Source organism: Pleurodeles waltl, chromosome 3_1 (assembly GCF_031143425.1).
Source record: "Pleurodeles waltl isolate 20211129_DDA chromosome 3_1, aPleWal1.hap1.20221129, whole genome shotgun sequence".
NCBI lineage: Eukaryota > Metazoa > Chordata > Amphibia > Caudata > Salamandridae > Pleurodeles > Pleurodeles waltl.
The window spans coordinates 875,118,183-875,133,261 of record NC_090440.1 but is presented as its reverse complement, the minus strand read 5'-3'; the positions used below and the strand labels follow the sequence as shown (position 1 = coordinate 875,133,261).

Genomic DNA, 15,079 nt, shown 5'->3' with positions numbered 1-15,079 from the left:
TGAAGTCCTTACATCTTTAAAGTCCTGATGAGACCCTCATACTTGGAAATAGGGTTGAAATGCTGCTGACAATAATGAGTAACAAACAAACTACATGATAATTATGGACAATAGACTATTATAACTTATGAAGTTGTTTGTTCCAAATACAACTTTTTTTCAATATCTATTTGTTATTCTCTCTTTTTTGTGTTTTTCTTCATCTGCGTCACATTACAGTTTCTCTTATTTTTGTGACAAATATTATTTCATATCTATTGTAGATAAATATTGTTTTTATTAAGGAACAAGTATGATGGTCATTAATACTTGGTTAATGTTTCATTGATTGCACAAGCTGATTTCACTTTCTATTGAAAAAATTGTCTAAATCTAGTCTCTGCACATCTGAAAAAAGAGACATTAAATGTTCCCTATCTTGATGACTGGCTAGTGAAGCGAAACGTATCCAAGGTAACAGAGCACAACATGAAGGCTACACTGCAATATTTTCAACAAGTAGGCCTTGTATTAAACAAGGACAAATCTATATTAGTACCCCACAAAAAGATTTAGTTTTTCGGAGCAATTTTGGAGACTGATATAGATAAGGTATTCCCATCCAAAGACAAGTGAAATGATTAACCAATTTAATACAGCAATTGTAGAAGGAAAATACGATCACTGTTAGACTGTACAAGTCTCTTTTACGAATTATGCATCCCACGTTCATTTAATCCCAGATTGCCTCCTGCATATGCAACTGTTCTAAGTGGACTTAAAGCAATGGTTTCAAAGCCAAGGTTTGTTTGACAACATTATCTCCATATATGCAATGCTTACCATGGTGGTCCAGGCAGGAAAATACAACACTAGGATTAACTTTCCTTAAAAAAAAAAAATTCAGCTTCGTTCTGACAACCGATCCTTATCTACATAGCTGGGTAGTATACCTACACGATTTGGTGGTATGCGGTCCATGGCCAGTTAACAAAGGTCACCTTCACATCAGTCTTTTGGAGACAAGGGTCACCATTTTAGGTTTGTAATTCTTCCTTCCAGAAATAGAGGAAGTTCACAGACTTCTTAAAACAGCTTAAGTGTACTGTATAAGCAAACATCTCTTCCCCGATTCAGGCAGGTCACAAAATATGGGATAGGCTATCAAACACCTTATTCAGTTAACGGCCGAGCGTGAACCTATAATAGATTTGCAGACACAAGCTAATATAAATGAAAATCCGATGGTACTTTACATATGGAGCGTGGATTAGTCCTTAATCCTAAAAACGACACACCTAAAGTACCATCAGATTTTCATTTCAGTGAGCTTGTAATGCTTAAGACGTTCTTCAAAAAAATCCCAGAACTGCCGCAGAAAAAGCATGTTATATACTGGATGTCAGCCAATGCCTGAAATTACATAGACCGAATGTAGCAAAATGCTCCTTTTTGCATGATTACATTGTTTGGACTGGTGCTGCTACTGTTTTGACTCTGTGCACTGGGGCTGGGCCCCAGTGCATGTGCTGTGACCCCCTAAAATGTGCTGAAATAGACTATAATCCTAATTGGCATATTTAACTTGCCTATAAGTTCCTAGTATATGGTCCAAAGTGTACCCAGGGCCTGTAAGATAATGTCACTAGTGGGCTGCAGCACACATTGTGCCACCACTAGAGTGACAGTGCACAGCATCACTACCGGTCTGCCACCAGCAACCTTGCTGTGCTGGTTTAATCTGAAAATGTTACCTTCCAAAATAAACTACTTTGGGTCTAAACCCTCCTTTTAAGTTTTAATAATTCACCCCTAAGTGTTCCGTAATGCTCAATAGTGCAAGGTGTGTGGTATTTAAAAGTAGGACACATAAATGTTAATGTAAAACGTGTCCTTATAGTGCAAGGCCACAAAAGCTATTTTCACTGTAGCAGGGTGAGCTGTTCCATAGGAAAGCACTGGGAGTTAATATTAACATTAAATAATGTTATTTCTGTGTCAGAACCAGCAAAAAGAGTTCATTCTTGGGATCAGTTAGGGAGAGACCAGGAGTTATACCACCCGCAGGCCAGTATCAGGCATATATGTGACTTGTGAGGTGAACCCTAAGGTTGTGAGGTGTGCCTACTCCTACTTCTACCCTGACAATCACAAGTACTCCAAGGGTCTGTTGGCTGACCTCCCGTTAAGCTACAGTGATGCAAAAGCTGCAAGAAACCCACCACTTTCCTGGAAGACTTGTTTCAGCTGGCCCTGCCCTGGACCCTGCCATTGGTTTCTGTTGGAGTAGGTCTTTAGTGTTCCGCCCTGCCCCGCCCATCACACCACCCTCCAAGCACACCCCTAAGTGCTAAACCTGAGGTCCCAGAGCACTTAATCCTAAATGTTCCGAAGTTTTACAGACTTTTTGCCTGGAGATCCATCAAGGGGATGGGACCAACCTGCCAGCTGAGCTGCTGAGGGTGCATTGTCGGTGAGCCTGACTTTGGCATAGCTCTTGCTACGTTCTTTGCTCATTGCTGAAATCTGTCAGTGCTGAGGCCTCTTTAGCTCCATCCCACAACCACCCTTGACACTGCCATCAATAAATATCAATGTTTATAAATGATTTTTCTTAAGTTAAGCCTGCCTGCTCTGTGTCATATCTATCACAGATTGAGATTGGGTTTAAATTACTAAAGCCTTTTGCTGGACCTAAGTGTCATATTTGGACTCTCGCTCCTATGTGGGACTGCTGGTTTAGGGATGACAGCACTTTTGTTTGTAGGTGACTGAGCCACTCCTACAACAAGTCAGACCTGTGGGCCCAACCCTCCCGGCTCACAAGCAGTACCTCACCAAAACTCACGACACAAAGGTGATTTCTGGCAGCCTTACACATGGACTCTGGATTTGACCTTTCAGGGAAGTTGTGGTGGAACACAAGTTACCCTTTTCTCTCGTTAACAAGTCTCATACACATATAGGCGATGAAGGATATGCAGGAGAGTTTTCAATAGATTTATTGAAAAGACTGCTATCTTCAATAAAATGCAGGTGATGCAATGATTAGGATAATAAATGATAGTAAAAGCAGAATCTTGAAGATGAGAGTTGTGAATATAAAACCCCCCACCATCTTACAATGAACATTAGATATAAAATTCCTAACCAAGAAAGCATAATTTTCTACCCCAGTGAGAGCTAGTTATGATATAGCTAATCTGCCAGTACCATGTCCATGAGAAGAGCCTCCCAACACAGGAATATGAATAAATACATGTGGTGCCGGTTAGCAGAATTTGCCAGAAGGTGGTAATTTAAAATAATATGACTCTGCATTTGTAGTGTCATTCGCAGAAAAATATGCAAATTTGTCTACATATGTGTTGTAGGTGCCCACAGGTGGAGTTGAACAATGTTTCCATTGTGTGTAATTAAATACTGCTGTATGTCTAGTTGTGCGGTGCAGAAAATAATGTGCCAAATGTTACCAGAATATTTCCCCATAATTTACTGTGTTTGTATACACATTTTCACTTTCACATACAGTGTAATCCTGCAGTTCACACAACATAGAATCAACTGTTTTAACATCCCTGTCATCAGAAACAACATCTGGTGTAATTACATCAGTCATTGAAATTTTGAGTACATATGGAATTTGGATAACCTCAGTAGGCCCCTATATATCGAATGGTACTTTATCCCAGACAGTTCCATCAGTAATTGATACTGCTGAAATGTTCACAAGGGACAAGTCTCCTCGGACCTTATCTGAGGAAAAGGTATGGTGTTAGAACTTCATCAACTGGCTTGACAGAAGAACATTCAGGACGATAATGACCATTTATCAAAAGAAAGATAACAGTCACAAACCAATCAGTAACAGATAGGCAAGCAATGTCAGTAGTGTCCACAGATAATGCCATGGATAAACCAAATAGTTTTTAAGCCATATGTACAGCTCGTGTGTCTTTGAAACAATTTCAGTTGCAGATGTAGATGAAGTTGTAGAAAAGTCATCTTGGTCAAGAAAGTAACCAGAAGCAGTCTGTGCAAACACAGGAGCTGGTGCTGAGTTGGTGGATGGATCCACTTCACGTGTAGGTTCATAGTAGACAATGTCATCAGTCTGTGTGGCATTGCAGTAAAAAACAGCCACATCTTTGACAGTTGTTGTCGGTGAAGTGGTAATACGAATTAACAGAAGCTCATTCTCTACCCCTACCCTCCCCCCATGCTTGAGGAGGTGTTTGTAGCATCTTTGTACATGCTGGTATATTCAGAGGTGTTGTTTCTTCTTTGAAGAGGTATTTCCTGTTGGGTAGTGAGAGGGGACTGGGAACTACCCAAGGGTCCTCCGGGTCTACTCTGCAGGATCGGCCACATGGTACAATTAGATGTTGTCAATGAAGACAAATCTGTTCTCTTTGAAACCTGGGAGCAGTGGTAGAATGACAGTTCTGGTGCCTTGAATCCCAAGGACTGCAATCAATGGTCTGTAGGATGGGCTGAATTCCTTCTTCACAGTAATCTTCTCACAAATCAAGATCCCTAACTTTAGGATTCCAGACTGTAGAATTTGTTGGCAAATCCATTATTCCTAAGGTGGCAGCACTGCCAGATAAATTATCCTCACTACATTTTTTAAGCTCCTGCGAGACTATCCCAAAGAGGACCTCATAAGGAGTGCAGCCCTCCCAAGGACCGTCTTGGCAGATTGGTCAGTGCTCTCTGGAATCCATATAGGTGATGAAGCAAACTGCGGCCTGAGCCTAGTACTCTTGCTGCTTAGGACTGCTTTAGGCCACAATTCCTCCTCTCCACAACACGACTACCTTTGGGATGATACAGGGAATACCAGTGGAGTTCAACACCCACCTCATGGTGTCCCTGAATGCCTTAGAGGCAAAAGCAGGGCCCTGGTCCGAGTGGAATGGTGCAACCGCATATGCACCGATAAAGACAGCCAAGTCTTTTATAACAGTTTGAGCGTCAGCCGACTGCTGTGGCCCTACCCACAGGAATAAACAAGGACTAAAATGTATTGGTATGCACCATCAAGTTGTAAAGGACCACAGTGGCCCAGGTACATACATTGTAATGGCCTTTTGGACACTAAGAGGGATGTCTGTGGTGGGTGTTTGATTTTTGAGCCCAGTATTTGCTAGCAAATGTCACAGCACAGTACCCATTGGTTGGTTTGATTGTATAGACCCGGCCACCAGAAGTGTTTCTGTAAGAGTGATATTGTGGCTGCCACACCAGCATGAGCAGATGCAATCTAATCTCTGGTCTTGGTTGGGGATCACTCGATTTGCCACCCTGGGAATTGTCGCAAAGGCAACATTCTGTGCACTGATATGGTAGGAATACTTTGTAGGGTATGCTTTTGGGAGAGGCTTGCCCTCAGCCTAAGCTTTCATGGCAGCCGGAATCTCATTATCCAATCTTGTGTGAGAATGAGTCACTGCAGCAACAGAAGCCGTAGCTATAGCGGATTTGGCAGCTTCATCAGCCAAACTGTTTCCTACAACTAAACAAGCACATTTAGAGAATCTGATCAATTACTAATAGTTTATGGTCCTCTCAGAAAAGGACAATCTCTTTTGAAATGGCGGGTAGCCCACTGGGTCTATACTGTCACAATAAAGCTGGCCTTCATTTTCAAGAAGGGTTTTATAGCACATTTGACAAGAAGTATCTGTGTCAATGGCTTTGTTTGCTGGAGTATCCATAGCCAACATCTACCAGGCTGCAACCTGGAAGAAAAAGCAGACATTTAGTCAGCACTATTACCTAGATTCTATAGTGCAGAGGGACGGAGCAGCATTTCAAGCTGTTCTACTTCACCTTTTTAAGTAAAGGTGAGCCTTTTCCATTATCCTCCTTCTGCAAATAAATAATATTAAATGACTGCTTGTTATTTTGATTCAAGCATAGGAATCTATGAAAGATCCAATTCTGGAGAATACAAAAAGGGCCTGATTTAGATGTTGGCGGTATCAGTCCAGCCATTGCTTTTTCAAAGGTTTTCCCATCCGCCTGCCTGACGGTCTGCTGACCCGATTTAGCTGGTGGTAGGACCACAGCCAACAGACTGCCGCAGTCTCGTCAACTCTACTAGGAATCTCAAACCATGTTGACAGCGCAATAGGAAACAGTTGCTGGAGGTAGGACTGCAGCCACTGTTACTGCAGTGCTGATTTAGATGTGCCTTCCTGCCAGCCCAACTGTGGCAGTAATACCACCAACTCAAGCCTGGTGGATTGGGGAATAAAGTGGGTGAAAACTCACCTCCTCCCCCCTTTTCTCTTACCCTTTCGACTGGAACACGACTGGAGGACTCCTGCCATTGCTGCTGATACTTTACCTCGAAGGACACCAACCTCATCGCCGGACATGAAGGTGGCCAATACATGGGACTTGTACACAGAGGGGTGAGCCTGTACCATCGAACGTGACCCGATTGTCAACATATATGTAAGTATGTTTTTTTTGTTTTTCTTATGGTTGGAATATGTGTTGACATAGGTAGTCGCATACATTGTATGCAACACATCTGTATCAGCACGTATATCCAAGGAGGCACTCTCCCTTTGTCGCCAACCTGCCTCCATCACACTGCCGGTACAGCGGGAACATCTAAATCATGTCAGCGGTATACCGTCAGGGTGGCATAGTCTAATCGGCCAGCAATGAAAAACCGCCACTGCGACAGTTTGTTTTCCAATGCTGACATTTAAATATGGCATGCGGTACTCCGTTATCTTGATGGAGTACATGGGACTGCGGGACAGCAGTAAGACTGCCAAGATCAAAATCAGGCCCCAAGTTACCTGTAACTGTAGCTCTCCAGAGTTTGTATCTTGTATGGATTCACCAGCAACCCACCTTGTTCCCAGATAGGAGCTCACCTACTTGTATTACTCCTTCACACAAGTGCTAAATAAAATCTGAAAGATGGTAGTCTCTTATGGTGTGGCCTTCAGGCTGATTGTCTCCGATTTGTTAATGTTTAGTTCTTTTTAAATGATATGAATAGGGTACTAGATGATCCTATTACAGCCTTAAGGCCATGTTGTGCATCGAACTTCTGTTTGATGTTACCGTGGAACTCACAATTCAATGACGGGGATGATTTAATCTTGCGACTCCATTAGAGATAGCAAATATGGAGAACAACCGCTACAGGTAAGTCATGTTTTTCTTCCTAACCATACAAGACAACAGTTCAGCCTGTGTGAAAGTCTGAAATCAGTGGGGATCAAAGAAAAGCAAGAGATATTCAAATTCAATGTTGTAGCTATTGCTGATCATACTTGTGCCAGTATTTTTAAAGCTAGTTACACCACGATTTTACAAACACTATTTCCAAGTTGGCACTGATAAATATGATCTAGTAAGATATTGTTGATTTTTTGTTTCTCTGTTTTGCTCTGCAAGGTTTCGTGCCCAAGACTAAGATTAACTGGTTCTGACATTTTCCAGTTCTTTGCTGTTCTTTAGGATATTTTGGCAAAGTGTGGGTCTCCCTAACATGTTGGTAACTACAACATTATCGTTTCCTTGAATGTACAGGTAGCCTTCAAAATGTACTTGGGAGTAACTCCAAGCATCACAAACTGGAGCCCAGCAGGGGATGAATTCTCCCTGATCCTAGAAAATAATCCCCTCGTAGACTTTGTGGAGCTACCTGATAACCATTCAGCACTTATTTACTCCAACCTTCTTTGTGGGGTGCTCCGAGGAGCGCTGGAAATGGTGAGTCTAAAGATGTTTTTACAAAATATTGTCTTTTTATATATCTATTTCTTTTTTTGTTTTTTTTTTACATTTTATGATGAGGCATTTCATAAAAATTTAATAAGAGTGATCATATAACACATGAACTCTATATATGGAATAACATACTTCTGTCATACATTATAAAACTATTGCAAGGCACTGAGGAGTTCTGTGACTTTATAAAGGAATGAGGCTGAAAGTAGAGTTTCTTTTTAAGGTCATAGACCTCTCAGTTGACTGGTGAATATCCTTTTCAAATAATACAGAGAGTAGTTTATTCCCTATAATGCTTAGCCACACAATCGCCACACACTGCTTCAGTCCTTGGTATTTAGCTGTTTCATGTGAAAGAGATAGAAAGAATGCAGACGTGAACAATAAAAGCAGCATGTACAGCATGAAGTTAAACACACGAAAAAGCACTTGGTAAATTGATGCAAAACAGAAGGCAGCCTCGGTGTGTGCCGTAGGACACGGGAAACTGATAAAAGGATGTGCACAGCACCCGCTTTGGGCAGCCCATACTCCGCCAGCACTACTTCCAGTACCACAAGCGCCGCTACCAGAAATGGGTAACCCGGTTTACCAGGACACAACTAATAATTGTAACCCCGATCTTCCTGATTCTGACATTTTGTACAGTGGCTGTATCAGTCAGGCTTCTTCTAAGAAAGTTTACGTCTTGAAACGTTGCCTTGCAGGCAGAAACAATCTCATTAAACACAGGGAGGGTGGGGCGGGGCGGTGTAATGAAACCCGCTAGTACACACCAGTCTGAGGGATTGGAAAGAGATGGGTTACATCTCAGCAGCAGGTAACACCAGACGAGAAATTAGCCAACCTAGAGGTTGAGCTCGTCAATGCAAGGCGTTAGCTGCATTAATTAAGTTAAATGAACGCTTTAAACGTACGCGCCAAGCAGGATGGCCTCTGAGCAGTCAACGGTCCGGCTCGATCCGTTCAGGCCCCGATAAGAGGCCCAAGGCCTGACTGGGTAACCATGGTGACTGCCCAAGCAAACACCAGTCACCCTCATGTGGAAACACACCCGCTCTGACAGACACACCAATACACACTCACGCTACACACAGAGGTATACGGAATGTGCATTGAGACTTGTGACCTTAGGCAGGCGCGCATGCAAATACACACTCAAACGTACACGCATATTACACACAGTAATGCGCTTGCACATAACGAGTAACACACATTCACTAACACGCACAGACACACCTACACACTGTAACTCTATCTCAGGCAGCAACTACACACAGAGCTATATGGAATGTGTGCAGAAACTTGTGACCTTAGACAGGGCCGGCTTTTGGGCGGTGCGAGGGATGCAACCGCACCGGGCGCCGACCTCAGGGGGGAGCTGTGTTTAGCAACAACTTCGGAAACTTGCGATTTAAAAGCACCTGCTGAAAAGTTTCTTGGGCTCCAGCCTTCAGGAAACAATTAAAATATCAAGATACCTCTTGTGATTAATGTTCCTGTAAGAGAGAGAGATGGGAGTTTTGCCTAATGGCAGTTTTGCCTCTACATAAAGTAGCATAGAGGGTTAATATGCCTGCTGCAAAAAACAGAACTATGGGACATATTTAAGAAAAGTGGCGCTGCACATAGTGCAGTTTCACTTTTCTTGCACCCCTTAGCGCCCTTCCCCCCTTCCCCTCCAACCCACCTCCCCATCCCCATCCCCACCCCCACGAACACCACCATGTGAGCGTCATATTTAAAACACGGCGCACAATGATGGTACTTAGGGGACTGGTGTCAGAATTATTTACGCTAGTCCGGTGCTTTGCAGGATTAGCATAAAAAATGTTGACTCTAATCTTGCAAAGCACCCAGAGGCCCATTGTAACCAATGGAAGCCTCCTTTTAATGCCTTCTCTAAGCAGGCGTTAAAAGTGCCGGAAAAAAATGACGCAAAGAAATCTGCCAGATTTCTTTGCGCTATTTTTTTGGCCCCCCCAAACGGGGGGGATGCCCCCTTTGCATACATTATGCCTGGCACAGGCATAATGTAGAGCAAAGAGTTACAAAGTGGCGCAATGCATGCATTGCATAACTTTATAAATATGGCACAGCAGTTTTGGCCTTCATTAGCTTTAAAAAAAATGACACTAATGTGGCATTAGAATGGCACTAGGGGCTCTTAAATATGCCTCTATGGGGCATATTTGAAAATAGTGGTGGTGCACAGTGCGGCGCCACTTTTCTTTGCCCTCTTAGCGCCCCTCTAATGCCACCATGTGTGTTCTGTATTTAAAATATGGCGCACCATGACGGTAGTTAGAGGACTAGTGCCAGAAATATTTATGCTAGTAAGGCACTTTGCACGATTAGTGTTGAAAACTTTGATGCTAATCCTGCAAAGCACCCAGAGGCTCATTGTAACCAACGAAGCCTCCTTTTAACGCCTGCTCTGAGCAGACATTAAAAGTGCCGGAAAAAAATGACGCATCGAAATATGGCATGGCGTTTTTTTGGCCTTCTAACGCCATATTAGCGTAAAAACAAATTACGCTAATGTGGCGTTAGAATGGCACTAGGGCTCTTAAATATGCCCCTATATTTTAATATTATATGTGGCTAGGTGAGTGGATTAGTGAAGCCAGGCTTTACAAGTGCTTTAAAACAAATGAATGTATGTTAGAGGAGGCTATGGAGAGATGTGGGGCACATTTGCCAGGTGGTAGTGACTGAAACCGAGGAGGAGGTCATGGGGTGGGGGGTGCCAAAATAAACTGTCGCACAGTGCGCCACCAGTTCTAAAGCCGGCCCTGACCTTAGGCAGGCATGCATGCAAATACTCACGCACATACTAACACACACAGTAACATGCACACGTGGGCACACACAAAGAGTAACACACACTCACTAAGATGCGCACACACAGACAGAAACATCTACACACACTGAGGCTATACTAGACAGTAGCTGCACAAAAAAAGTATACGGAATGTGCGCTGAGACGTGTGACCTTAGGCAGGCATACACGCAAATACACACAGACACATACTAACCTGCACATTTTAACACACACACATAGTAACAATAAGTAAAGTTTGTGATGTGTGCACTGCAAACACACTGCATGATCACCACTACTGGGACTGACTCAGCACTCACACCTTCCAATAGTGACACCTTCCGTCACAGTTTCCTCCACTCAAGACCTCTTTTCACTCGGCGATGTCTCCCTTCAAGGTGTGCACAGTAGTTGTACTGGGATAGCAGCATTTCCGAGCTGTGAGCAGGCCTTCCGACGAATGAGCTGCCTCCAGATGTCAGCACGCAGGCCCTACATGATGTCACAGCTCCTGACGTTCGAGCCGCTAATCAGTGAACTGGAACGAAGAGTGAATTAATGGCGCCAGCAGGCCTGCAATGTGACACGTCTCTCAGGACTACCTTCTAGAGAGGAGAAGCGGGAAGAACACTAGTGAATTTGAGCTGCCTCCGGGTGTTCATGGAAGTTGTAACCAACTCGCTACCCGTCTTGTCTCCCGAGATGATCTAAACGCTGCTCCCTTGCTGTTTATGCTAGTAAACCGCATGAGAGCAGCACGACGATTGGTTTGGTCGACTGCTGCCAGCGCGCCCTACGAGACTTGGGGGCTATGGCTTGATTCCCCCGGGCTCCTAACATTACGCTGGTAGGAGAAGGTTGAAGTGCGCATGTCAGGCTGGGCACAGCAAGGCAAGCGTCCAACCTAACGTGCACTTCACTACAAAGCCCAGCCCCATGCCGTAATAAAAACATTGTGCTGGCACTGCGGCTAAAAATGGAAACGCAACATTTAATATGGGGCCCAAGGGGCAATAAAACAAACGGGGCAATGCCCCAATAAAGGAACCCCCCTGCACATATTTATTCAGATTCTACAAATGACATGCTGCTTTTGTTAGGGGACTCCCAGTGCCGTAGCAATGGTCCTAAGCACCCCAGTGCAACCGGGGGAAAGGGTCACCCGCACCTACTGTTGGGTAGGAGAAGAAAGACATAGTTATGGTGCAGCAGGACCCTCACGCTACAGGGCACCCTACCTTTGTAAGGGCTACCCTACAATTGGCTATGTGGAGCCCAGTGCCACACATTTCCGGGAAGTAGAGAGAGGATCACTTACAATTGTGCAAATATTTTCCATCCCATCACACCCTAGGAGTTGTTACAGTGAAAGAAAACATGATTTCCATTCCACATTTGTACTTCTAATGTACTAAAAATCACTACTAGCTGGATTGGCAAATCTCAGCGTTAGTAAGGTACATTAGTAAGGTACATTAGTTTCACAACTGTTGGACCCATGCACTGTGCTGCCTTTACGGTTTATCAGAAAGTGAATCTTTGAAATAAAATTGTTGAGCTATAGCGAAAAAAAAAATTGTCTTGGTATTGGAAGTATTTTCTCATTGCATTTTATTCTGAATAAATGGTAGTGGGAGAGTTATTTTGACAGCTTTATATTTATTTTTCTAATGGCGAAATGTTACCTGTTTCTAAGTGTTCACAACTTTGACAGATGAGGATACTGGACACGTGGTTTGTCTAGGATCACAGTACAAGGGTGGGTATGACAACTGATTTTGAAGCCAGATCTTGCAACTAAAACGAGGACATATTTCCGCTGTATTGTGTGCAGTCATAACTACTTTTAATACAGCCTCTTTCACTTAACTTGATTTGCAAAGGTTGGTGTAAACTCATGAAAGGTGAACGTAGATAGCTAAATACTCAAGCCTAAAACTAAAACCTAATGTTTGGAGAGTAGGACAAAATGTAAGAAATAGATCTTGTGTGATGTTCTGAGTTTTTACTTATTGTAAGCGCCGAAGTTGTCAGAGAGCCTTTTATAACAAGGAAGGATAAAGAGCGGAGAGGCTCTTTCCGAGGGTTGTGGAGTATTTCTGAGGATACAGGCAGGTTCCCAGTGAATTGTGCTGTTAACTTTCTATCTCTTGTCTCTGCTCTTCTGTGGCAGGTCCAGATGGCTATTGATGTGAAGTTTGTCCAGGACACCCTCAAAGGTGATGGCGTCACAGAAATCCGCATGAAATTCATCCGAAGGATCGAAGACAATCTCCCAGCTGGCGAGGAATGACCACTCCAAATCCAGGACGAGAGTCGCACATACAAATCGCCTCAGAAACTGGAATTAGCCATGCCACGCGATTCCGGCAGGTTCAGGACACCTTCCACCCCCTTCCAGTTTGCAGTTTTTAGAACATGGAGGCCCTCTATTTATGATGTTTATATTCTTTCCACGTATTTCCTTTTTCCAACACAATAAAAATTTGAATTTGTACGGGAATTGAATGTGTGGAGGGAGCACCTGGCTACCTGGATGTTCTGTTTTAATAGATGTATGGTGCCTGTATATTTTTTTTCCGTGAGCAGTGGCCCTGTGGACTGTCTGTAAGCAGCACTTACCTACAGATTCTAATGTGTTGAGTGGGATCCCTTTCTAAACACCCACCAGTAGGGCATCAGGAGATGCAGTAGGAAGTCTTTTTCCTCTTTAAAAAAAAAGTTTCTTACCACCATTCACGCTCTCATTCCGCTGCTTTGTGAAGTACTGTTTTCATGTTCTATTTTTTTAAAAAAAAATATTCTTCAATATAAGTATAGTTTACATAAGATAACAGACTTTTTACAAATGTGTGGATTTCATTGGCTGTTTTACTAATGTACACATAAGTGTTGTGTAAACGGACAGTAGAACATCCCCATCCAGGGGTATCATTTCAAATATCTCACTGTGGTTCATAGTAGCCAATAACAATACAGTGCAAACAGTAATACATATTTAGTTCTTTCAGTTCAGCTAAGGAGACAGCATGGACATGAAACTTGCTTATCTTAAGTTTAGTGGTTAAGAACTCGGTCTATGCATCCTGGTGAGTGAGTCCCCAACTACCCCCCTTCTCTAGTTGTCTGGTAGCCCCCTGTTACATTTTCAGTGTGGTTTGACTGACTCTCAGTGTGACCTCTTGGATGAAGAATACTTCTGTCAGGAATCTTTGACCCCTATAGTAGATAGTTCAGGCCCTGTGAGGAAGAGTATATGGAAGTCACCATAATATATCTCTGTTGTAAAAAAAAAAAAAAAGTCTTTAGGCAGCTTTTCCTTCAGTACAAGACAAGTAGGTGTCAGCCTTCTCTTAATGGCGAGGGACGTCAAAAAGTGACTACTTTTGCCGAAGGTGGGACGGGGGAGCTTTGAGGGGAGAGGGGGTTTCACTGACCTCAGGAGTTGGTAATGGCTCTCGTTATGCATGCTGTCCTACTGTTGGCCTAGACTGGCTATGGAGTCTCACAAGACTTTATAAATATAGTGTGCGGCCACCTGTATATTTGTTTTTTGATACTTATGAGAGTGGCCCCATGAAGGGGGTGATGATTGACGCGGATGTACCCACTAATGGAGTCCTACAGGCTCAGCCTCCTGAGTTGCACTGGAATAATGCAGTATATGTGTTGGTAGGCACAGCTGAATGTATCCAAGTGTGAGGGGTTGGCAAGCTGTGTCACTTGAGTTCACGGGCATCCTTTTCCCCCTCTGGAAAAGCTGCTGTTTGCACTGAGAAGCCTTACAGTAGCTGAACTCCATCTCGGTCCCCGACCTAGACCACATTTCCATCCGTCAACGCATTGTGCTGTGTCTACATAGCCATGGTTACCTCTGTTGTGGAAGCTCCTATATATTACGAAGCAGCCACTTTGCTCCGTTGGTGGCTCCGATTTCCCCCCCCCCCCCCAGTGTTCTATGTTGAAGGTTTTTTGTTTTTAAGTAATAAGCAATTGAGTACCTTTTTATTTTCTTTTGACATCTGCATTGAAGGATCCCTCACTACGCCTCTTCTAGTTTATTTTTAGGTTTGTGTACTGGCTCCATACTGGCAAAACTGTAATAAGTTAATAGGAGCTACTTGGGATTGCCAGCATTGTCAATTTAAATACATAGTTCAGTTAGGAATTAAGTGGAGGGCTGAGAAATGTCAAGACTGGTCTATCCACTTACATGGGTGTTTGAAACTTATTTGGTTCTGTCCCAGTCCTAGAATTGTGATGTATTCTGTCTTAGAGTCCTGATCAAGGTTACACTGACGTCGGGTTATGATATTATTCTGAATTCTTGCTTGAAATGATAGAAGTATTTATTGCCTAGTTAAAGTAGTAGAACCTCCTCCTTCTTTCTTTGCCACATGCAAAAGGGTGGAGGTATTTGTCTAGGTGATGCAGCAAAAGGATTCTTTTGAACTATATATTTAATAAAGGGGAATACACGCTAAGTTTCTGAAATTCTTCTATCCTAGCCAT

The 15,079-nt window shown here is 43.2% G+C and overlaps 1 protein-coding gene across 1 annotated transcript in view; it reads left to right on the top strand.

The window, feature by feature from the left end:
• Positions 1-13,070, top strand: part of TRAPPC3 (trafficking protein particle complex subunit 3) — a 77,316-nt gene extending 64,246 nt beyond the window's left edge. The window contains exons 4-5 of the mRNA XM_069223840.1: positions 7,543-7,725; positions 12,741-13,070. Of these exons, the coding sequence (XP_069079941.1) occupies positions 7,543-7,725; positions 12,741-12,860 (303 nt within the window). The 3' untranslated portion in view covers positions 12,861-13,070. The remainder of the gene's footprint in view (positions 1-7,542; positions 7,726-12,740) is intronic.
• Positions 13,071-15,079: the final 2,009 nt, after the last annotated feature.